This window comes from Maylandia zebra, linkage group LG19 (assembly GCF_041146795.1).
Source record: "Maylandia zebra isolate NMK-2024a linkage group LG19, Mzebra_GT3a, whole genome shotgun sequence".
Lineage (NCBI taxonomy): Eukaryota > Metazoa > Chordata > Actinopteri > Cichliformes > Cichlidae > Maylandia > Maylandia zebra.
The window spans coordinates 18,440,110-18,462,783 of NC_135185.1; the positions used below are offsets into that span (position 1 = coordinate 18,440,110).

General features: G+C 42.1%; 2 protein-coding genes across 17 annotated transcripts in view; one reads left to right on the forward strand and one right to left on the reverse strand.

Moving 5' to 3' along the window:
* Positions 1 to 22,674, reverse strand: part of ccdc177 (coiled-coil domain containing 177) — a 173,403-nt gene that overhangs the window by 2,285 nt on the left and 148,444 nt on the right. For 4 of the 7 annotated variants that reach the window (XM_076877653.1, XM_076877655.1, XM_076877657.1 and 1 more), the window contains one exon: positions 332 to 3,710. In XM_076877653.1, coding sequence (XP_076733768.1) covers positions 1,158 to 3,710 — 2,553 coding nt within the window. In that variant the 3' untranslated portion in view covers positions 332 to 1,157. The other 3 variants (XM_076877658.1, XM_004539980.2, XM_004539979.3) reach the window with 3 other exon arrangements.
* smoc1 (SPARC related modular calcium binding 1) overlaps positions 12,979 to 22,674 on the forward strand; it is a 61,681-nt gene continuing 51,985 nt past the window's right edge. For 9 of the 10 annotated variants that reach the window (XM_004539984.5, XM_012922089.5, XM_004539982.5 and 6 more), the window contains exon 1: positions 12,979 to 13,388. In XM_004539984.5, the coding sequence (XP_004540041.1) occupies positions 13,287 to 13,388 (102 nt within the window). In that variant the 5' untranslated portion in view covers positions 12,979 to 13,286. The remainder of the gene's footprint in view (positions 13,389 to 22,674) is intronic. The other variant, XM_004539987.5, reaches the window with a different exon arrangement.

Here is a 22,674-nt window from a genome sequence, read left to right on the forward strand (position 1 = left end):
ATCCAGTTTCCCACAGACAGCCCCCTCAAATTCCCACGCACTCTCCCTTCTCAGTAATTCACCTCCTGCTGCTTCATCCTGACTTATGTCACTATGGCAACAGCTACATCTGAGGGCAAAGACTATGCACATCCTCCTTTTTTTAATCTGAGATTGTAGGATTAGTGCAGCCAGAGGCCTTTAAAACCTGCTCTTGGCTTGCATGCGAGTCGGTGTGTCTTTCTTTCCCTCTGTGCTGTTGAGTCAGTGTCAGTGTGACCAAGTGTTGTTGTTTTTTTTGCAACAAAACAGAAGGTATTATATAAGCTGCAGAAGCAATAAAAACTCGTACCTGTTGACCTTGACGTGGTCACCAGGTGGCTGTGGGAGCAGATCAGTGGCCAGATAGGGCATTTTCAGAGTGCATCACTATTTTACTGTAATCGGCATGACCAGGAGAGTCCTGACACTGATGCACTGCACACTGCTTCTCCTCCCTCTTGTTACCTTGAGAGGGCGGTGAAACGGGCCCTGCTGCGGAAGTCAGTGTCCTCCGATGCTTTCATCAGCACGGGTATCGTGCACATGACCCTCCACTGCTGCATTGTCAGCGGTTAAGTGTTCAGCCCAGGGCTTTATTTTCATGCTGTGTCACAGTGCATGTACAAAAGGATCTCTCATTTGCTCTGAGGGTCCAGGATCATCTGCGATCTGCCTTTTCTTTTTCTTATGCTTATTCTTCTCTTCCATGAGTGCTCCCTTAAAAGCCTATGCAGTTGTCATGGAGTTGTGCTTCCTGGTAAACAATGACTCTTTTCATTCCAGCAGAGCTTTCAGTCCAGTAGCTGAGATCGATGGAGCAGAAGGCAAAGAGAAGGGGTTTGCTGCTGTCCTAAAACTCTCATGTCTATCATGAAGTCCACTGCATGTGTTTCACAGGCGTTGCTGTTAGTTTGTAGTCTCATTACATCCACGATACAAAATTATTTTGTTTGTGTTGATAATAAAAATTATGAAAAATGTAGTAAAATCAGCTGATGGGTAAAGATATGTGAGGGAAAAAATAACATTGCAGGTGCTTATGGGTAGAAAGGTAAAGCTGTTGAGTGACTGAGGCCATAATGAAGGCAGGACCCAAGCACATGACCAGAAGTAAGGAGTCCACAACAAAGCTATGATTATTTCTCATCGAGACTGGCTTTGAGCTGAGCTTCCAAGGCCATTTTATCAAAGGTACGCATGTTGGTCTCCTCCCGCACTTTGTCTCGCACGTGAAAAGAGGCTCTAGCCACAGATCGGGCGCTCTCTAACACTGCCTTCTTCTCCTTGAAGATCTGCTCACTCTTCTCCAGCTTCCTCTCGATGGACTGCAGCAGCTCCAGACGCCTCTGCTTCTCCTCCTCCTCCACGCGCTGCCTGTTGAGCTTCTGCAGTTTCTCCTTCTCCTGTCGGCTCTGGACTGCCCGCTGTGCTTTCTCTTTGGCCCTCTCCTCAGCCACCAAAGCTGCCTGCTGGGCTCGTTTCTCTGCTTCCTTTACGCGAGCCTCCAGCAGCTGCTGCTGTTGCCTCTCGCGCTTCTCTGCTGCCTTGCGTGCTTTCTGGATCTGCTTCTCCTCGCGCTTGGCCTTCTCTTTCAGCTCCTTCCCTCGACGTTCGACTATCTGTTCGTAGTTTTCAAGGGAACGGCTGAGCTTGTCCTCTGCTGACCTCCTGGCCTCATCCCTCTCCTCTTTCTCTCTACGGGCGATTTCCTGTATCAGGGCGATGTGACGTCTCTTCTCTGCTTTGTTCAGACCTCGCCTCTCCTCCTGGGACTGGTGCTCTTTCTCTTGCCTCTTCAGCTCAGCCATGGTGAGCTTCTCATTCAGCAGCAGCCTCTCTTGCTCCAGCATGGCAGCCCTCTCTTCCTCCAGGCTCTTCAGGTTCTGCTCCTGAAGAGCCTTCTTGTGCTTTTCCTCTCGCGCTGCCTGCTGTAACTTTAGCAGGCGGTTACGCTCCTGCTGTTCTGCAAGCTCCCTCCATCGCTCCTCGCTCTCCTCGACCTGTCGCATTTTGGCTGCTGCTGATTGTCGCTCTTGCTGGCTGAGTCTTCGCTGACGCAGCGACACCTGTGTCTGCCACACTCTCTGACACTGAAGCACGGCACGCTGTTTCTCTCGCTCCTCCTGCTCGCGACGCAGCTCCTCCATCCTGCGCTCACTATCCCACTGAAGGTGAGCCACATAGCGGGTTTGGCTCATGATGTCTTCCTCTTGATATCGGGCAAGCATCAAAGCTGCTATCTTGCGGTCTCTCTCAGACACAGCTTTCAGCCCTCTGCGCTTCACCTCCTTTACTATGCGCTCCACCTTCTGTGTCGTCTGAGGAGAGTGGCTCAGATCGCCGAGGCTGAGGCTGCGGCCCATTAGGGAGTTGAAAGTGGCCAGAGTGCGAGCTCGAGGACTGGAGACTCTAGCCCAGTGTTCTCGTGCACCATCCCAACTGTAAGAAGAAGAAGCGCCCGACTCTGACGAGGTGCATGTAGTCGTAGTCGTAGTAGTGGAGGTTGAAGAGCAGACGGGATCCATCCTTCGCTGTAAAGATTCCAGTGAATGGCTTTTTCCTCGTACCTTGGAATGAAATCCAAGATGTCCGTTGTGCTGTGTAAATGGTCCTCCTGTTACACCGTTCAGAGGTATCCCAGAGCTCTGAACTGCAGGTTTTGACGCTGATGAAGTCAAAGTGGAGTTGGCTCTGGGGAAGGAAGGGGGTTTCGGTGTTGGTCTAGGAAAAGTGTTTGAAGATTTACCACCAGAGGACTTCCGAACTACTGGTGGGGGGCCAGATGAAAGTGGTCGTGTGGGCTTTACTAATTCAGGGGATGAGGACAGAGGATGTTTTCCAGATCCTAGAAATCCACTCTTGGAAACTGGTGTAGAGGGTGTAGAGCCAGATTTTGAGGATGTGGTTGGTCCCGCATGAAAAGATTTAGGGGAGGTACTAAGAGTGGAGGCAGGTGCTTTGGATAAAAGAGCTGCACCTGTTTTGGAGGCTTGACCTGATGCTGTGGCTCTAGAAGATGTTCCAGCGTTGAGGGTGGAGCTGGAGGTCACTGGCCCAGACTTAGAAGACTGGGTGAGGCCAGAGGACATTTTATCCACAGAAGATGCATTGCTGCTATTGACCGTTGCCTGAAGAATCCTTCGTTTTTCCTCCCTAACAATCCTTTCCCTCTCTTCCCTGCACTGCCTAAGTTTGGCATGCCTGTCCCTCTCAAAGACTTCAAACAAGCCTGTGGCGACACGCATTGAGCGGCCAGGAGCCTCACGGGCAAAGTCAGAGAGCGGGCGAGGCAGCAGCTCCACAGGCTTGACCCCACATCGAGCACACGCCTCCAGAGAGCGGGGGCTCGTTAAAACGTATCGGCTGCCCTCTGCGGCCGGCGAGTCAAAGTTGTACAGATCCAGGTGCAGCTTTGGAGACACATTGCTGTCAGTCTGAGTCTGTGGTTGCTGAGGTGCTGAGTCCTGAGAGGTGACCTCTGGAGCCGCTGGAGATGCAGTGTGGCAGGGGCTTGGCTCTGAACTGCCGGTTGGTGGCGTCTCAAAACCAGCATCCCCATCTTCCTCTGTTGTCGTGCTATCTGTGTTTTCTGGCAGTCGAGAGTCTTCGGTGGCCACAGCTGGTGTGTCGAATTGCGGGCCTTTACACTTATTCTGCTCCTCAGCCTCCGAGGGGTCAACCATAGTTGGCTGCGGGTAAAGAGAGGGCAGGGTGAGCAGGGGAGAATAAAACAGGAGAGAAAATAGATGAAAAAGTGGGGAGAGGTTTCAATTAGAGGATCATAGCACTGAGACAAGAGCTTAAGAGATGCAGTCTGTGGGGGGAGGGTCATTACACAGGTCCAGAGATGCATGCATGCACGCATGAACACATATTCGTGCACTCACTGATTTTACACCAGATGAGACATTTTCCCCCTTCAGGGAAGAGATACAACACAGAAAAACACCACAGTCCTTTAACGGGGGGATCTATTTTCGGCAGAGTTACTGGGCTGAGAGAATCTGATTACTCATAGCAATATTTTTTCACTCTACATCACACAATCAACCTACAAATGCTTAACGCACAGACGTCTGGGGTATGAATTATTAAGCACCTGATCCTAAAAGCTTACTTGGAAAAAGAATGTGATATCATGGAGTGTGAAAGTAGTAAACAACCACTGGACACTATTATGCTCACTAACATGGACTCATCACACCTGGTAACAAACAGTGAAGGCCTAGACCTTTCTCCTGCATATCAGCAGGATGCTGGCATAAAACCCTCTCCGCACTGTCAACACCAACAGCTCAGGTTCAAGGTTAAAACTCCAAAAATGACAAAAGAGATATTGCTGATTGCTTTGGTGCACAACAACAGTCATTACAGCTGCTTAAATCCGGTGGATTTGGCTGTAATTTAATGCGGTATTGCGTCGCGCAAGCATGCACTGACCTGCCAGGTCGCAAAACGTTTTCTAAACCGGTGCTTTGTTCCCCTTTAATCCGTCCAGAAAGCCTCGTCTCCTGCATAATATCAGGTTTCAGGCAAAAGGCTTCGGCCGTCGCCCCGAAGATGGGTGCATCACATCGTTGCAATCTCCGGCGACACGACAGACACAGACGGAGCCTTTCCCAGCCGGTCAGCCTCTGAGCGCCGGCGCTGAAAATGTGCACTCTCCGCGATCACAAACACCGATAAAAACCGTCCTCGCGGTGAAATCTGCTCACTACGACGACTCTCCTATCCAGCTTCCTCCCTTCCTCATCCTCCCTCCCTAAAGTTCATCCTGTAAACATCAGCGGTCGCCACCTGCTTTTCAGCATCCCTCCATCTCACCCTCCTTGGCTCCGCCCGCTTGTGGCAAATATGCTAAAAATACTGAGTGCGCTCTGCAATTATCCGAGCGCCTGTCCACTCCACTTACAAGCTCTTAAACTGGCGTAATGGTGCTGAATGTTACCCCCGAGCAAAGATCCTCCTGCAGGCCTGCTTTTGTACCACGCACGCAGTTTATCCATTGAAGATGAATATTAGCCAGTTTCCAAAACGTGTCTATTTTCCATTTCCAGAAGTGATTTTGTAGGAGATGTTTCCAAAATACTGATGGAATAAAAAAGGCGTGGAATTTTAAAATTGGTCTTTGTTAATCTGTGGCTGGCTCATCACCAGTCACAGCACTTTCTCTTAAAGCTGACATCTGCCACCACTCCTGGGCGTGAAATCAAAATGCATGTAATTACTCGAAATTGACACCAGAGGGCGAAAGAGCACTGCAGATCTATGCTAAGGGTGTCTCAGGGAGGTCATCTGACCTCAAGCAGTCGTAATACTGAGTTATCGAGGATTTTATTTTAGTATGATAGAATAAACACCCCATTAGGCCATTTACACTTTTAAACTGACACACTGGATCAAATTACAGTCACCCTAGTTTACAGCATGATCACAGTTAATTTAGGCCTGAATGTTTTGTTTTTCTTTTTACAGAAGACATATAGGAAAAGCACAACTGAAAATAAAACCTGACTCATGAAACTAATGTGCCAGCTAGAGGTATGATTGAATTGGTTCAGTGTCACAGTGTCATAGGATAATTATTTAGAACCATCACTGATGTTCTGATCAGAGAAGCCATCATGTCTGATGTGAAAAGGTTTACTCTCAGACATTAATGTCAGTTGGATAAACATTACTGTACTTGAAATGTATGTAATCATTTTTCTATTTTACACCTTAAAGTGTCCATGATATCAGTGATAAGGTGTAGTAAAAGTTTTACAACATTTCTTGAGAATATTCCCAACATGTAGTTAATTCAGGCCTAAATTAAGCATTTAGAAATAGACTTTTAACACTCTGTTACATAAGTAAAAGGACTGATACTTATACACATTCACTTACGTTCACCCATTCGCACTCACATTAATGAGTTGGGGAATTCTTACAAATACAGCTCTCGAGCCACCCCTCATTGCCTTCTTGTTTTTCTAGGACAATGAGAAATGGGTGCAAAGATTAATTGAAACATGTGCAAAAATGCTGAAAATACTGCATTTAAGGCAAAAGCAGAATTTGTGCCAAACTAATGAGCTTGAAAGTCAACACACGGCCTTCAACACAGCCTGAACTCTTTTAGGCTTTTAGTTGAATAGGATACTAATGCATCAGGTAACCCCCCCTGCTTGACACTACCACTACAGTTACATTTTGCTATTGCTTGTACCTTTTGTACTACTACTTTCACTTCCTATGAAAGTCATTTTTATACTAATACTGATGATATAACATTAACATTATTTCTTACTGTACTACAACTGGCATCAGTAGTAACACAACTATTGTTCTCACAGATCTAGTACAAATAGTCGAAGTTGAAAAAGATTAGTATTTCTCTCTGTGAGTCTGATGGATTTGATCACCACATGCAACCCCACTAATAAATGCAGTTGATTAATTGAAAGCCCTCTTCTGCATATAGACTGGTCTGGTTTGGTCCAGAGCTTCAGGATTAGATAACTCTGGGTGAAAAAAGCTCTGATGATGACCCACTAAACTCCTGACCCATTGTGGGGAACAGTGCGAGTTTAATTGGCCCCACCCGCAAGCTGTATCGGGAGGACAGCGGGTAACAAGTGACAACAAGGAACGTGCTGGCTGGCTTGTTAACTGGGGGCATGGGGTCTGCGAGGGGAGCCAAAGGAGAGCGGTGCATGGTGTGCTTGCTGCACAGTTCACTGGTGCAGGGTTATGCTCTGCAGAAATTTTGTGTTTGTGTTTTTGTTTTTGGTAGGGCATGCTCCCAACCACCAAAGCTGAACTGGGGGGTTCATCGAGAGGTGAGCTGCTTGGTGCAGTCATGGAGACCAGTACACAGCCCATGTAGTGGTGAGAACCCAGCATTCCACCACATCATGTAGGATCCGACCTGGAGATGCCAAAATCCTTATTCTAGATACATTTTTAAGTATTTTGCAACCAATAAAGTTATAGACCACCAGATCTTTAATGTGGTATACCATAAATACTATGAAACAACCAACATATTGAATATTTCAAAGATTTTCCTTAATATATCCTGATTGGGAAAGTGATTCTGTATCAGCTCTTCTGCTTTTGAGGATCTATTGAAAGACAGATCCTCAAAAGCATCTGTTCGATTTAGGAACTCAGTTATAAAAACACAGGTGAGCCAGTATCTGTGCCGTTACGAGGATCTACGTCCCGTTCAAGCCACTTAAGGAAGGCTATTTTTACACAGAGCCAATAGATAAATCCAGCCAGGAAATTATAGCGAAAGAGGAACTGAGAGATTACGCACTTTTGGCTACATGACTCTGACAGTCAGCAGCCTCAGCTGAAATGAATTCACCCATTTCATTTCCCTTCAAAGGCAGATCAGATTTTCAGCTGGACATGTGTGCAGAACTTTGACAGGTATGGATAGAGACATGGCAAACTCTTTTACCGACCTAGAAATAAAAAGGCCTTGGTACATTTCCATCTCTCCAGAGAGCTTCTGATTTTCCACATTATTATATTTTACTACTATTGTAGTGCATCGAGCCAGGAGCTTACTGTACCCATGTTTGCTAAGGGTTGAACACAAGGAGTGAGTGTGTACAGCTGTCTAGACAAGTGCAGTGAACCAAACTTAAGCTTTCTTGGATGCATTTTATATTTTAATATGTTTCCTATTCAAAAACAGCAAACATAATTAATAAGAAACATATTAGATCTGACAAACTTGCAGTATTTTTCTTAAACTCGTTAGAAAAAAATCTTATTTTTTAATTGTTACTTCACGCATAAGCTTCCTCTAATATTTAAAAGGCTTTAGAGAATTTTAGAATTCAAATCCTAAACGAAACATTTTTTATTGCTTGATGCCAACAAAGTAACATGTGGACATAATTTTTTAATTTTTAGGATACATATTATTACACTGATTACTGTAGTGGTTTCCAACCTAGCAGCATGGGAGCTCATATTAGGTTTTCAGAAGATGAACAGGAAGGGTCACAATGACGACCACAATAATGAAGCACAGTGAATGCTGGTTATTCTGTCATGATTGCCTATTTTCCAGTTTTCCTGTAAAACACCAGATAGTTTTCCAGTTAGAAATGATTCATATTAGAGCATGACTGATATATTCATCTGCCAATACTGGTCATCCACCCACCTCTACTTTTCTGGGTCAGCAGTCTAAGCAGAGATGCCCTGACCTCCCTCTCTCCTGCAACCTTCTCTAGCTCTGGGGTTCACCAAGGTGTTCCCAAGAGACATAATCATTCCAGAGTGTTCAGAGTCTGCCGTGAAGGAGCTCATTCCCAACCAAGAGTGGGCACTGCTTTTTTCTGACAGAGACAGAGAGACAGGGTCTCAGATTTGGAATCGCTAATTCTGATAGATGCAAAGAGCTCCAGTCCAAGCTGGAGATCATAGCTTGATGAAGCCAGAATCACATCATTGAATAAATATATACTTATTCTAACACTTATACATATTTTTTCCTTTTCTTCTTCTTCTTTAAAAAAATCACTTCACATAGTTTTGCAGCAGAGCAGTTCAGACTGAGCTGTTTCACTATCAATAAAAGCACAAGATAAAAATAAAAAATCCCTCTTAAAGTGATTACAACCAGACTGTTGCAGTCGGTGATCAAACACTACAGGTTGCTGTGTTGATGTTCATTTTGAGAACTATGTTAATTTTGAGTAGACGATTATAAAGGATCATTATTAAATAACACAATCAAAGAGTAGATTAGGTTGCTGCTTATGCAATAATAGATCAGTAACAAAACCATATACATCAATCGCATAGCTTTTTTTCAGTATTCCTCTCCCTTCTCGTCTCTGCTCAACATATCAACCAAGGCCACACAATACCACAGCACCCTGTCTGACTGAGCAGCATTTGTACCAGCATTTAAATTCCAATTTTCCTTTGGAGGGCTTTACCTCTCCACTAACTTGCATGAAACTTGCTCTTGTAAATTTTTGTGCCTCACTGACAGACAAACAAAGAAAATACAAGGAACAAGAAATATCATAACAGCAAAATAAAATGCAAGATTGATTACTTGGATTTTGGGAAACTTAGTGCTGCGCAAGCACTCAAATATGTGTACGTGCATGTGTGCGTGCGTGTACAGTACTACATGCCTGCTGGAACTCACTGGCCCTGCGAATATTGAGACCTTTCATTGCCCCCAGTTCACATTTCCAGCCTTGGTTTGCCAACAGAAAGGGCCACATTTTCTAGACCTCTTCAACTCCCGCTTCTAGCCCTTTGCTATATTCAGCCACCAACCCCCTCTCTCCCTGCTGTCTATTCTGTGGGATGGTACAGGGGTCTCATGCGGGTGTGGAACAGTCCCCCTCCTTAGTGGAAGGGGAAAAGGTCCCAGAGACATAGCTGTTAATTCAATCAGGAGAGTGGTATGCTCAATTAGGCATCCATAAGGGCCTGGATGGGTCCGGGGGCCCTGCAGAGGGCAAGCAGCCCAGTCCCCAGGAGGTATTAATTGTGGATGACAGTGTGTAAACAGTGGGGTGAATAGACAGCGCAGGTGCGGGACACCCCATTCCAGACTCAATAGGCCTTTTCACACCCGTGGCTCTCTGTTGCCACTTTCTCTTTCACTCTCTCACTGCGTAAAAATCCCTCACATCTCTGATTAATGTCATAGATAATTTGGCTTTGTGGGCTTATTTATTTGTTGCTATGCTTTTCCATCACCAGACATGCTTCTACATCACTGTCAGTGTGTGTATGTTTGTGTGCAAGTGTGTACTTGAAGAGGGTAATAAGAAATGCTGGCCAGCCAAGGGCTATACCCTCCTCCTTGTTTTCAGGAGCTAGTGAAAATTGCGGCCAGTACATGTAAAATATATGGAATTTATGAAATGAAATCCAGATGACACTTTAAAAAGAGAAGGCTTTGTATCTGACCTTCGATTTTCCCCTTCAGCACACAAGCCGCCCGCTCCTCTCTGTCTTTCATTCAATGCTTCAACTGTATTCTGCCTTTTGAAGTGCAATCACACACTCATCAAACAGATGCACTGCCTGAAAAAGTATTCAGACACTACATGTGGGTGTAAAAGTAGCAGAAATACAAGTAATAGAACTACAACTGCAAGCACAGAATACTAATCTTGAAGTATGCCTCCTTTTTTTAACATTTTAATAAATCTGAAATAACTGGTTTATTTTTACTGATACAGTGAAATACAAGCAAAGCTTTTCTAAAGCTGATTGCAGTGGAGGTACTATTAAAGCAATTGCTTTAATAGTACAAATAATAAACAAAGTCAAATAATATTCTCCAATGTAAAAAAAAACAACTGTATCGGTATGGAGGTGTGTGGGAAGTGAAGTAAACCTTCTGAGACCCCATGTCCTCACAGAGGAACGTAGGAGATACTAAAAATGAATGCCAAACAAGTAGTGAAGCAACATGGGAGTTGCAAATACTTTAATAATTTGAATAAGTTCAGCACTTGAAGAACCTCAGGGATGAAAAAAATCCCAAACCCAGAGACAGATTCGGTATATGGTTGCTGTATTGTTGGGTGACTGGTCGATAATTACAGTAGGCCTTTTCGGATTTTCCTAAATTACTGGTAAATCAACTAATAATCAGCTTTTTATTGTTGTACAGGTGAGGGTGAAATATCGCTACAATAAACAAAAGGAGGAACTTTTTAAACACTGGAATAAAAGTCACAAATAGGTTTTCATGGATTTCGTTATTAGAAGAACAATGAGAATCTACTGAAACACACGACAAATGCAAATGCTGATTTTATTTAGACAAAAATGTAGTTATTTAGCATTAAACTGGAAAAATGAACGACAAGTAGCAGTTTTTGCCTCTCTTCAACTTGTTTTCCTCTCAGCATTTATCATACTACATCTGAACTGCATGTGCACCTAAACTGTACTTTTAGGCAACGTGACATCATTGCGGCACATCTGTGCTAAACCTGCTCCTCTCCCGAGGCCGTCAGATCTCTGGGTGGCCTCAGTGCTGCTCTGTCTGTTTCTGTGTATGCACACACCCGCTAATTTTCGGCCGTATGTAGTTGGTGTAAGCCGGTGGGGGGACCGGCGGCTGGGGCGTCTTTGGAAGGGCCACTGCAGTAATTGGGATGTACATTTTCTTTCAGCATGCCCATTCATTCCTGCTTTTGTTTTTGTTGTCAGAGGTTTTCTTTTATGTTCGGCCAAATGACAACAGAATTAAAGTGTCAAGCCATGCTTTCACTACAACGGCTTTGCAGCCCTGAAAACTTTGTCTTCATTGTTCAGGGTGGCGGGTTGAAGTGAGAGGGAAGAGCAGATATAAACTGATCTCGTTAACATTCCAAGAGACACTCCCGTTGACCCTCTCTGCTCCTCATCCTCACCTCCCACAGCATTACTCCACTCACACAAGGACATGAGTGGACCGGCTGGCACAGAGCGGGAGGGGTAGTTGGGTTAAGTCTCTGGGGTGGGAAACAACTTGGAATGAGGCGCATCCCTTCTCTCACAGCTCTGATAATGATACTACACGGACGCTTTGCTGAGTTTCTATGGTGGTCCGATAAGCAAGAATTCAGATAATTCACTATCTTGAGACCACTTAGGCCTCGGTTTTTCTCCCTTTTGTACAACTGCCCCATCCATTTTTATCTCTCCCATTTGGAGTGACCCTCCTCTGGCATCTTTTCTGCAAACAGTGCTTTACAGAAACTGGCCAGAGCACAGAGGAATAATTAATGCTGACCCTAATTGTGCCAATTCCAGAAGCTCAATAGCTCTAATTACAAGGCTCTTCTCTGAGGCACTCAAAAAGCCGCTGAACTGTCAAAACCAACAATTAAAAAATATCTATAGGGACAAAGAGCGAGAGAAGGGGATTTGGGGTGGGGGTGGGGTTACCCGTTCCAGTAAAGGGTGACGGGACACCTGCACTAAACACTGCTTCTCTCTTCTTAATGGGCCTCACAATTTATTGAAAGGAAAAGATGGAGAAATGGACAGCACGGAGGCGAGGAAGATGTGAGAGCCAGAAATTGAGAGGTTGCAGGCCGATTACAGTGTGGAAGCATGTTTTGTGAATGCACTAAGTGTGCTTTCCTGCTCAGGTTGGTGGAAAAGTACTGAGAATATTTATGGTTGTCAAAGCAACAATACTGCGATATTAAAGTGCTTCATAACAACCTTAAACCTTCCACTTAAGTGTTAAATGTGAAAAACCCAAACGTATATATAAGTGACAAAAGGGTTGCAACAATGCAGAACGGCTCTAAGGTCAGCCAGTTTATTTTGAAAAAAATCCCCCAAACCAAATAGGTTCTCTACCAGAAAAAACCCCCATTTATTCTATGAAATGTGTTACATTATGACCATGTAATTGGGGATAAAGTGACACAAACAGTTGTTTTTTGCTCTATCAAACAACGAATCGTCTGCCAACTAAAACCCACAACGACTCTCACACACACACACACACACACACACACACACACACACACACACACACACACACACAAAAATCTACAAACACAGACTGCCCCCCTGCAGTGCTTGTGACAGCTATTGACTTTACTCAATAGATGTTTTCCATTGTAACCCAAGTACGCAGGCTAAATGTCACGGCAGCAGGATACTAGGCTATTATAGAGCATTATATGTCTCAGAATGGGGATGAGAACCTAAAATTTGACCTCACAATTGCTCGGCCATTGTCTCTGCTCTCAAAGACTCATGATAATACACTGAGTGTTCCTGCAGCTGCTGCCTCTCCTGGTCCTATCTCCTAACTGACCGGAGCAGGTCTTTCTCCTCCGCGAACAGTTAATCTTGGGGTGAGGTGGGCGTGGCTTTCCCGCCACCGGCCGCTGCTATTGGGTCCTCCGAGTGCCAGCTAGAAACGACTGCTCCCTCCTTTGCTTTTAAATGAAGGTGCAATGGATACAGGCGCGACTCAACCTGTGGAAGCCGCGATGAACAGCTGATCCTCCCGCAGTGGATAAAACCAATCACAATGGTGACGGCCAAGTCCTGATTCCCGATCATACGCGTGGCACTATGTGAATAGTTATTGGAGGAGTAGACACAGGAGAATTATTAACCGGAAATTAGGGTTAAGGAGTCTTTTTGGGGCGTACTAATATATATTTTTTTCGGTTTGGACCTGTCGATCATCAGTATTACAGACGGACACGCTGTGCGCTCAGACTACCTGCCGCTCTTCGCTCTGCGCTCACCGACGCTCAATTATGTTATTATCAAGTTTCCTCATTTTTACCGTCTCCTACTTTATGGCGCCTCTGTTCCTCTGTTACCTGCCTCAAGTGTCGGCACAGAAGCCTGGGTCACGGGTGAGTACATCCCTGTGGGTCTGGTGCCTCACACTTTCATGGAAGTAGCAGTTTGAAACACGATACTTGCATTAATTACGAAAGTAAAAGTGTGTCAAACTGATTAGATTCTACTTAAAATAGAACGAATGGGATAAGTTACAGACTGCTGGTAAACCTGAAAGGCGCATTAAAGATATTTCTTTAATGCGCCTTTAGTAGATAAGATGTAACAGTTGATTCAAGATTTTTTTTTTTTAAACTTATGCTGAGTGGGTAAATTAGATGACTTTAAATCAAATGAGAAATTTGGCTTTTGGTGTTAAAGTTTCATCTGATTCACTGTTTAGAGAAGAACACTCCAAACCCAATCTCCATCTGGGCTTGTAAAGCTTAATCCCACCAATTTGCTGGTTTTACACTTTGAGTTTGGCCAAATCTAACTTGTAAAACATGAAATCGATGATAACTTACTGAGCTTACTCAACTTTTCCTTGGGCACAGCATCCCGGCTCCTGGACCTCTCCTTTTGCAGGAACAGATTTTTGTCACTGCCATGTCTCTCCATCGCTCTTTTTTTTTCTTTTTTCTATCTTCAGTCTCTCACACACACTGCTTTGCTTGTTCAAGGTTCTTATTTCGCCCTGTCCAGGCACAGGGGGAAATAAGTGATGCGAAGTGAAGGGGAACACCATTGTTTCAGTGCACAGATGCACTGTAATATTTGTGGTCAGAGGCGAGGGGCTGACTCACAGGGGGTGAATATGTAATACTCTCACATACTGGAACTATTTCACAATATCTTTGAACCCCCCCACCCACCCCACCCATCCTCCATACACAGTGTGCTGTGGTCAAGATTGTTCTCTGGAAAGAGCCACAGTGAATTTTGCTTAATCACTTCTTTGTTGCTCCTTTTATAACTGTTTTCCTACTGTTCAAATAATGAGAGGATCAAGGTGGAGTGTGTGGCTTTCCTACAGTATAACTGGACGCAGTACTTGTTACTTTGCATATTTTGGGGCCTGATTCAGGTGGCACCTCCTTATATAGCTACATCACTTACACGTGCTAGGGTGTTTAGAAAATCAAAACAAAGATGAGTTTTGAAATTACGATGGCTGATACTCTGAGCTGCCCTTTTATCGTGAAGTTCTTCCTATTGTAACTTTAGCTGAAAGATTTTGTGTACCTTGCCAGGCTGTGAAAGTCTATCAGTCTCAACTTTGGTAAACAGTTTCAAAACCACATTGAATAAACTCCAAAATACAGGGTGGCCAGTGTGAAAATGTGGTTTCTTGGTCCTCTGAAATTTGATTCTTTAGAGACAAAAGCTTTTCATAAAAACAGGGATAACACTGAAAATCTGAGCATCTCCATCAGCTTTATCCCATCAAATTAAACTCCCTCTGCATCCCACTTCATCCTCCTTCTGGCATGGATTAGGCCCCAAGGAGCAACAGTCAGCCTGCTGAAACCCCCACTCACTCCACAGTGATTACTTCTAACATTTCTCACAGCTGCTGTAATACCATAATTCACACCACCCACTTTCCACGTTGATATCAGGAGTGAACGGCTGAGCTAATTTCCCTGCATAGACCTGCTCCTTTCTCATTTCTCTTGAGGTTCCATGATGCAATAGCACAACAATCCTCAAGACTGAGGAACACGAGTAATTGAGAGACTAAAAAGCCTTTTTTCAATTTTGCAGTTCCTGCTGTCTGTGCAATTTGGAAGACCAACAGCTTCTTTATTCTTGTATGAGTCCTTCAATAGTTTAACAGTGAGTTGGTGGATAAACCGTTGGATGCTAAGGATGTGTGATGATCAGTTGTAATTAATTAGTGCAACATTGTTTATTCTACCAAATTTAAGCACAAACTATCTGAATTATTTAGATGAAAAAAAAACTGATAATGGACTTAAAAACAGCTTCTTATGAACGATGCTGCCTTTATAGAGAGACAGGATTAAGGTTCATAATAAGTTAGCCTTTTTTATGAGTGCAACAAGATATTTCATGTTTTTTAAAACCGTAAAACCAGGAATGATGAGTCTCGTGGTCTGCAGGGATCATTTCCTAAAACGTTTAAACTAAGAAATCAGTTTTCCCAGTGGGAGGAAATGCTTAGCTTTTATAGAAGCTTAGCTATGCAGCTTTAATCCATCTTATCAAATCAACCTGTTAGTCTCAGATTGCCCATAGGGTTGGGATGCTATGGGCAGTCTGCTTGCATAATTCGGTGACAGCATCAGTGAAGACTCTTAAAACTAAAACAAACACACAGGCCTAAGCAGCAAAGCTGCATACCTTCAGCTTGGGAAAGCAGAGCTCTGGTTCAAAAGCAGGAAAGTCTTTTTATTAGTGTGAGGTAGATCACAGCAAACATGCAGGTGTGAGTGTGCTGATGCGTGCAGCGTATGGGTGCAGGTGCCTGTGTGGTGAGCCGTGGAGTCTTAATTATGCTTACAGTGTACAAAGGAATGGAGGTCAAGAACGGGCCTGTTTTAAGTGAAAGAAAAATTAAACATGAAAATAGAAGTGACTATACTTAAGTGCAGTATTTACTTAAAAATTGGCCAGTGTTTATGCTATATTTAATTTTTTTCCAATTCAGTTGAATTAAGTTTGGAAAAAAATGAAGTTCACATCTGTTATCTGGAGGACATTAAAAAGAATATGGGGAAATTGAAGAGATTGGAAACTCCATCTGAGGCAGATTTAGCAAAAGCTGGTCCATGAGAGACGTTATTACTGAATGGTTCATATTTATAAATATAAGTTTTTATCAGTTAACAGCAGTTTAACTTTTTCTTTAACTATCTGGCTTTAAATCTTATAATCTTTTTTTTTTTTTATAAATTTCATTTTCAGTCACAGCAGCATGTTAACAACAAAACATTGAACATACAGTAGTTTGCTGTTCAGTATTTACAATACCCCAAAAGATAACAGAAATAGAGAAGGAAAAAACAAACAAACAAACCAAAGAAACCCCTACAAAACAACAAAAAACAAATGTGTCTTGAGGTATCACCCCAAAGATAGCCGTTAGAGCAGAAGGATCATATTTAACGTTATACATCTCTGACAGAGTGTTAAATATAGACACCCAATAGGTATGAAGATTGGGGCATGTCCAAAAGGTATGAAGGAGCGAACCTGTTTCTGCTTTACATCTGTTGCACAGAGGGTCAGCTTAAACTGCTTCAGGAGCTGCGTGAATGAGGCAAAAATCCCATCTACAAAAAGGTCTTTGATATTTCTAAGGCCATTACTTTCCCATATTTTAAAGGCAGAGTCCATCATGGAGGGTGGGAACATATGATTTGAGCAGATAGGTGCTTTAATTGACATTAAGTGTAACCCCAACCTTTTCCTACATTGCACCCAGATTCTGAGCGAGTCATACAACAAAGGGTTACGTTTATAGGTGTATAGTTCTAATGGGAGAGCTGAACTCAACAAAGCTGATAGGCAAATTTTGCCACAATTGGATGACTCAATTTGGAGCCAAGCTGGAGTCTCTGTAGTAACATTACTCATCCAGTACAGCATATTACGAATATTTGCTGCCCAATAATAAGACTGAAAGTTTGGCAAGGCTAATCCACCCATTGGCCTAGTCCTCTGCATGAAATCTTTACGAATTCGTGGACTTTTGCCATTCCAAATTAAATCTTATAATCTTAATCATAAAGAGAATATAGTCACGCATTTGGACCTTTTTTCATCTACAAGAACCAACCTAATGAAATAAAAATCTAAACACATTAAGACAATAAGTGAAGCTCACAAGAGACCATTTTACAAAAACAGATTCAAAATTGGATCCTATATTTCCTATAATGCAATTGCTAATATGATTACTCTCCCTTCTTGGGGAAAATTCACTTAGTTTTCAGCATTTTTGAGTTTGTAGTTCAAATCCAGATATTTAGTCAGATGAAGTCCCTGGGATAAAACGAGACAAAAACTTTGTGGTTAGGCTGAGCAGCCCATACCAAGTAAACTGGTCGAGAGCCCATTTTTTGTTTCACTACTTTAACAAACAAGATATTTTGTTATATATACACGACAAAGTTGTCAGCAAGAAGTTTGATACCAGCAGAATCAGACAAAGATGAAGAAAGGCAACAAATGCAATTCTGTCATTATTCAGGACAGCTGAGAAGTCACTCGCTTTATCAAACCCGGCAGGTCTGATAAAGAGGTAAAAATGAGGTGAATGCAGAATAGCCAATATGATAAGACCCGAGGCAAACAAACCATGTAAGCCTTATTAAGAAAGTACTTTTATGGGTCAAGCAATGAGGGAAATGTTGTCAAAAAGCAAACTTAACTATCCAACTGTATTATGGCCCATTTGTAATCTTTATGCCTTTTCATCAGTAAAATGCATTCACACCATTCTCAAAGTGAAAGTGAAAACAGAATTGTGGATTCATTGAATTTAATATATACACAACTTAAATATTTACAGGATTAAAAGAAGTTTATTTAGTTCTGCTTTTATTCTCTTAGAGTATAATAAATCTGTGCATAGTAACAATGAAAATTTGAATTTAATTGTCCCAAAATGTCAAAGGGAATAACAGAAAATTGCCTGAAGAAGTTGTCAATAGTAAATAAACATTGTGATAATTAGAACTGAAGAGACAACATCTGCATAACAAAGGCTATGAGTGGCAGATGGAGAAGCGAGAGAGATCAAGGCCAGAGTGTGAGGACTGTTCCTTAACCATAATGAACCACTGAGATGCATATGAAGAAGAGCTGTTGACCATAATCATGCAGATGTGCAGTGCACATTTCCTCATTTAGTCTTTATGAGGGGAAAAAAAGATTCCTGGCAAAGTGATAAGGTCATAGTTTGGTTTCACCGTCGTCTGTGAGGAGAAGTCATGAAGTACAAACCTTTTAGATTAACTTTGTACTGACTGTTCAACAGCAGTTTCTGATTAGGCAGCTAAAGGAAGAATCCCAGCACACAGTCATTGATGACGAAGCTTGTGGTTTGAGGTTCTTTTGTCGTATCGTAAAGTACATTTGCATGGTTATGCTAGTGTTAATCAAGGGTTAGAGGGGATCTAGGAGGTGGGGGAACCCTAGTGGTGGAAGAAAAATAACTCACCTTAAAATAAATGATTGCGTATTCTTTGTTGGCTCTGAGGTTTAAGGCTTGTGTGGATTTACTTAATCTGCAGTCTATTAACAAATGCTACAAGGGGCATCATACCATCAAAGTTACTCTCCAGCCTGGAGCAATAAAAGTGGAATTTGGCAAATGATACTTAAGAGCATCATCTTAAATTCAAATTGATGCCTGCTACCCTTTACCTAACCTACCAGTGAGTATGGAGACGTCAATCTACCTTGCACCAGGCCAAATCAGTCCCTTTTCTGTAAACTGTAGTTGTTTGAACTCTTGAGTATTCTTGCACAGCAGCCATGCTACACTACAAGGACAACAGTACTTGAACAGATTTCTTATTCTTTAAAGTCAGGAGTTTTCAGTCCCATTGTCACAGGAGTATAAAATCAAGCACCTAACCATCTCTAACAAATCAGTTTATGACTTTCAACCAACTTTAAGTGATATTTTTACAAATATCTCTTAACCACAGCAACTCAGTCATGAACAGTGTTGGTCAAGTTACTTGAAAAAAGTAATCAGTAATTAATTACTGATTACTTCCCCCAAAAAGTAATCCTGTTACTTTACTGATTAAAAGTAATTAATCACGTAGTTACTTAGTTACTTTTTAAAAACACGATTTACAACCTGAATATGTGATAAAGCGATAGATCTTTCAGCCCAATTCTACTTGCATAATCCATCATACAAAATGTAATCAAATGGAAAAGTCTTAAAAATATAAAATAAAAAAATAAAATAAAACTTGTTTTATTAGTTTTAATCTTTTAACTTTATGCATCAAACAAAAATTTTATTATATGCAACATTCTCTGACTGGAAGAAATTTGTTTAACATTTAAACCTATTTTCTGCACATTCCAGCACATAAAATAAAATATTTTTTGTGTTTACACTCAGTCTTTCAAATAGATGCAAGTAAAACACAGTAGAAAATAAATGGAATCAAAGACTCAGCGGTCCTGTTGCTCTATTTTCACCTGTAAAGCAGGAGGAGGGTAGGCGGAGGTTTTCCCTGTTGCAGGTGTGCCACAGCGGTCAGTTGAAGAATCCGCGAGCTTCTCTGTGAATTTCCCATTACGTCATTGCGCACTCGGTACTTGCTTGGAAGTTTAGGGGTTTTTTTGCTGTAAAAATTAGTTTTCTTCCCACACACAACGGACACTAATGTTTTTGTCACTTTTTATGGAATCAAACTCAAAGGTCAGTACTTCCAGGCTTTAAACGCTGCACGCTCATACTCTCTCCCCACTCGATATATTATCCATTGTTGATCTGCACACAGTTGTTGTCACGAACGTCGCACTCGCTTACGTCACTGTCATGAGACATTCTCGCAAAAAAAAACAAAAAACGCAGCGTTTCTACGGGAAAATAACGGTAATCTAATTACCGTTTTTGCAATTGTAATCCCTTACTTTACTCGTTACTTGAAAAAAGTAATCGGATTACAGTACAAGTAAACAACTTACAAGTAAACAACTTACAAGTAAACAACTTACAAGTAACGCGTTACTGCCCATCTCTGGTCATGAAGAGTCAGATCATGTGAAGTTACAGATGGCAGTCACCGAGTGCTGAGGTGCATAGCAAGTAAAAGTCGCCAGCCTTCTACTGACTCAACCTCCAAACCTCCTCAATTAATTAATTAACATCAGCACACAGACTGTGTGCTGGCAGGTTCATGGCATGAGTAGCTCCTATTGGTGTAAGGTGTAGGTGGCCAGGTACTTTTGTTCACATATGATATTTTAGTGAAACAACAAACAACACCATCCATCCATCCATTCACTTCCGCTTATCCTTTTCAGGGTCGCGGGGGGCGCTGGAGCCTATCCCAGCTGTCATAGGGCCAGGTACACCCTGGACAGGTCGCCAGTCTGTCGTAGGGCCAAACAAACAACACCATAAAGACATATATGAATACTCCAAATTGCTGTATATATGTATACCATACTTTATTAATGACAGATATTTTAAAATATTGTTGTAGTTAAGGTTCAATTATTTTTATGCAAGAATGACTTAGCCATAGTTCGCTGCAAAACATTACAATGTAGCGATTAGAGGTGGAAAATTATGGTAGAATCATTTTCTCTAATATTAAAAAATAAATAAATAAATGGCCTTATCTAACTGTCATGAAAAAAATATTTCAGGAAAATAAAAATAAAACAGCAGGGAAACGGTGGTGCAGTGGTTAGCCTCACAACAAGAAGGTCCTGCATTCAATTCCACCATCAGTTCAGGGTTTTTCTGTGTGGAGTTTGCATGATCTCACCATGTCTGCACAGTACTCCGACTTCCTCCCACTGTCCAAAGACATACAGTTAGTGGGATTGAGTTAATTGGTAATTCTAAATTGCCCATAGGTGTGAGTGTGAATACCTGTTCTTCTCTATGTGTTAGCTCTGCGACAGATTGGCGACCCGTCCAGGGTGTACCCTGCCTCTTGCCCAAAGACAGCTGGGATGGCTGTCTTAGCAGAAGAGAATGAATGGATGGATATTGCGGCAGAATATAATTATTTTTCTGGTGACATCAATGATCTTATCTAGTCACTTGAAGATTAAGCAAAAAAAAAATATTTAATTTATGTTAGAAACATACGTACATAAGAATGACCTTGGGTAACACCATTCACGAATCCCACATGATTAAAATGATCCATTACAAATGGTTTAACAAACTTTTATGGAAACCTCTGATTCTGACACTCATAAGCCAAGATCTCATGTGACTGCACACCTAGGCTCCATCTGACGCTAACAGATTGCTTTAATAGTGACTCAACAAGTGACCAATAAAATTGCTTTCATATGTCAATTCCCTCTCATGCCTGCATGATCATCAGATACATTTCATGCTCAATTTCATGGCGTTCTAATCAGTATAATGAAAAGCAGCCTTAAGTCTTTTCCAAGAATCAGGCCAGTGTGCTCCACTCACGGATCGCTGCTACTTAATTCAACCTTGCTTTTCTTTTGCAGATCCTTGTGATCATTTTGGTTTGCATTTATGCAATCTATCCCACTATGGGAACTTACTCTATGTAAATTTGGCCTTATAGTGACACAAACAGACTCTTGTTTGAGAGGACTACTGCTTGTTGAAAGAGTTATGGCTCTCTGTAATCCTTTTGATTATCAGGATGGCAGAAACACTTCCTCTTCCCTATCAAACTGGTTCAGCAGATTAGCTTCTGCTCTGCCTCATATTTAAGTTTCCTTTGATTTAAGTGAGTGTGTGGTCTCAGCGTTAGTGTGCAATGGCGACATGGAACCTATTGTAATGGGTGACGGGCACACACACACATACACACGCTTCCTGGGAACAGCAGAGACAGCTGACTGTTCTTTAGCCAGGATGTAGCATTAGTGACAAACAAGGAATGTTGTTAATCAGATTTAGAGCCATTTCCGAAAAGGAAGAACATGTTCCCCCTCCTCCTCCTTACTTATACTTTGATTTAGATTTCTTCATACCACTTCAAAAGAAAAAATAAGGATGTTTTCAACATTCATTAATCACGTGTTTATGTCCTGGCCATCATCAAGGGGAAATCTGATTTCAGGATGGTGTGGTCGTCAACTCTTTATTTACTGGATAAACTAGATTTTCATATTAATAGATTAACAACAGTAATCAGAACGCAGTTGCTCATGATGAATGAATCAGGACTATTTTTCCATTTATAACACATGTTAACAGTAAAGTCGCAGGTTTTCTTTGTTTTGGTTCTTAGGCGGAGGCAGAAACTTCATCTGCCTGCAAAGGTTATTGGATTCAGTGTTTGTATTTAAGTTGCTTTCAGTCTTTACCTCATTGCTCTGCAGCTTTTCTACAAGAAAATTTTCCAAAACTAAAGGAAACAAAGGGGGAGGTGCTACAGTTTAAAGGGGAACAATTATGATTAATTTGAACTCCATATTTTTTTATTCTTGGACTCTCCAGAATAACTTTTGTTTTAGTTCTTTTCCAGTTGGGTTTCATTTAGGAAACCAGTTGGTGATTCTTGGCAACTATGTGTATGTAACCAGCAGCAATTACTTTGAAAAAGTAATTAATTATAGTTACTAGTTACTTCTTCAAAAAAGTAACTGAGTTAGTAACTGAGTTACAAGATTCTAAAAGTAAGTAATTAC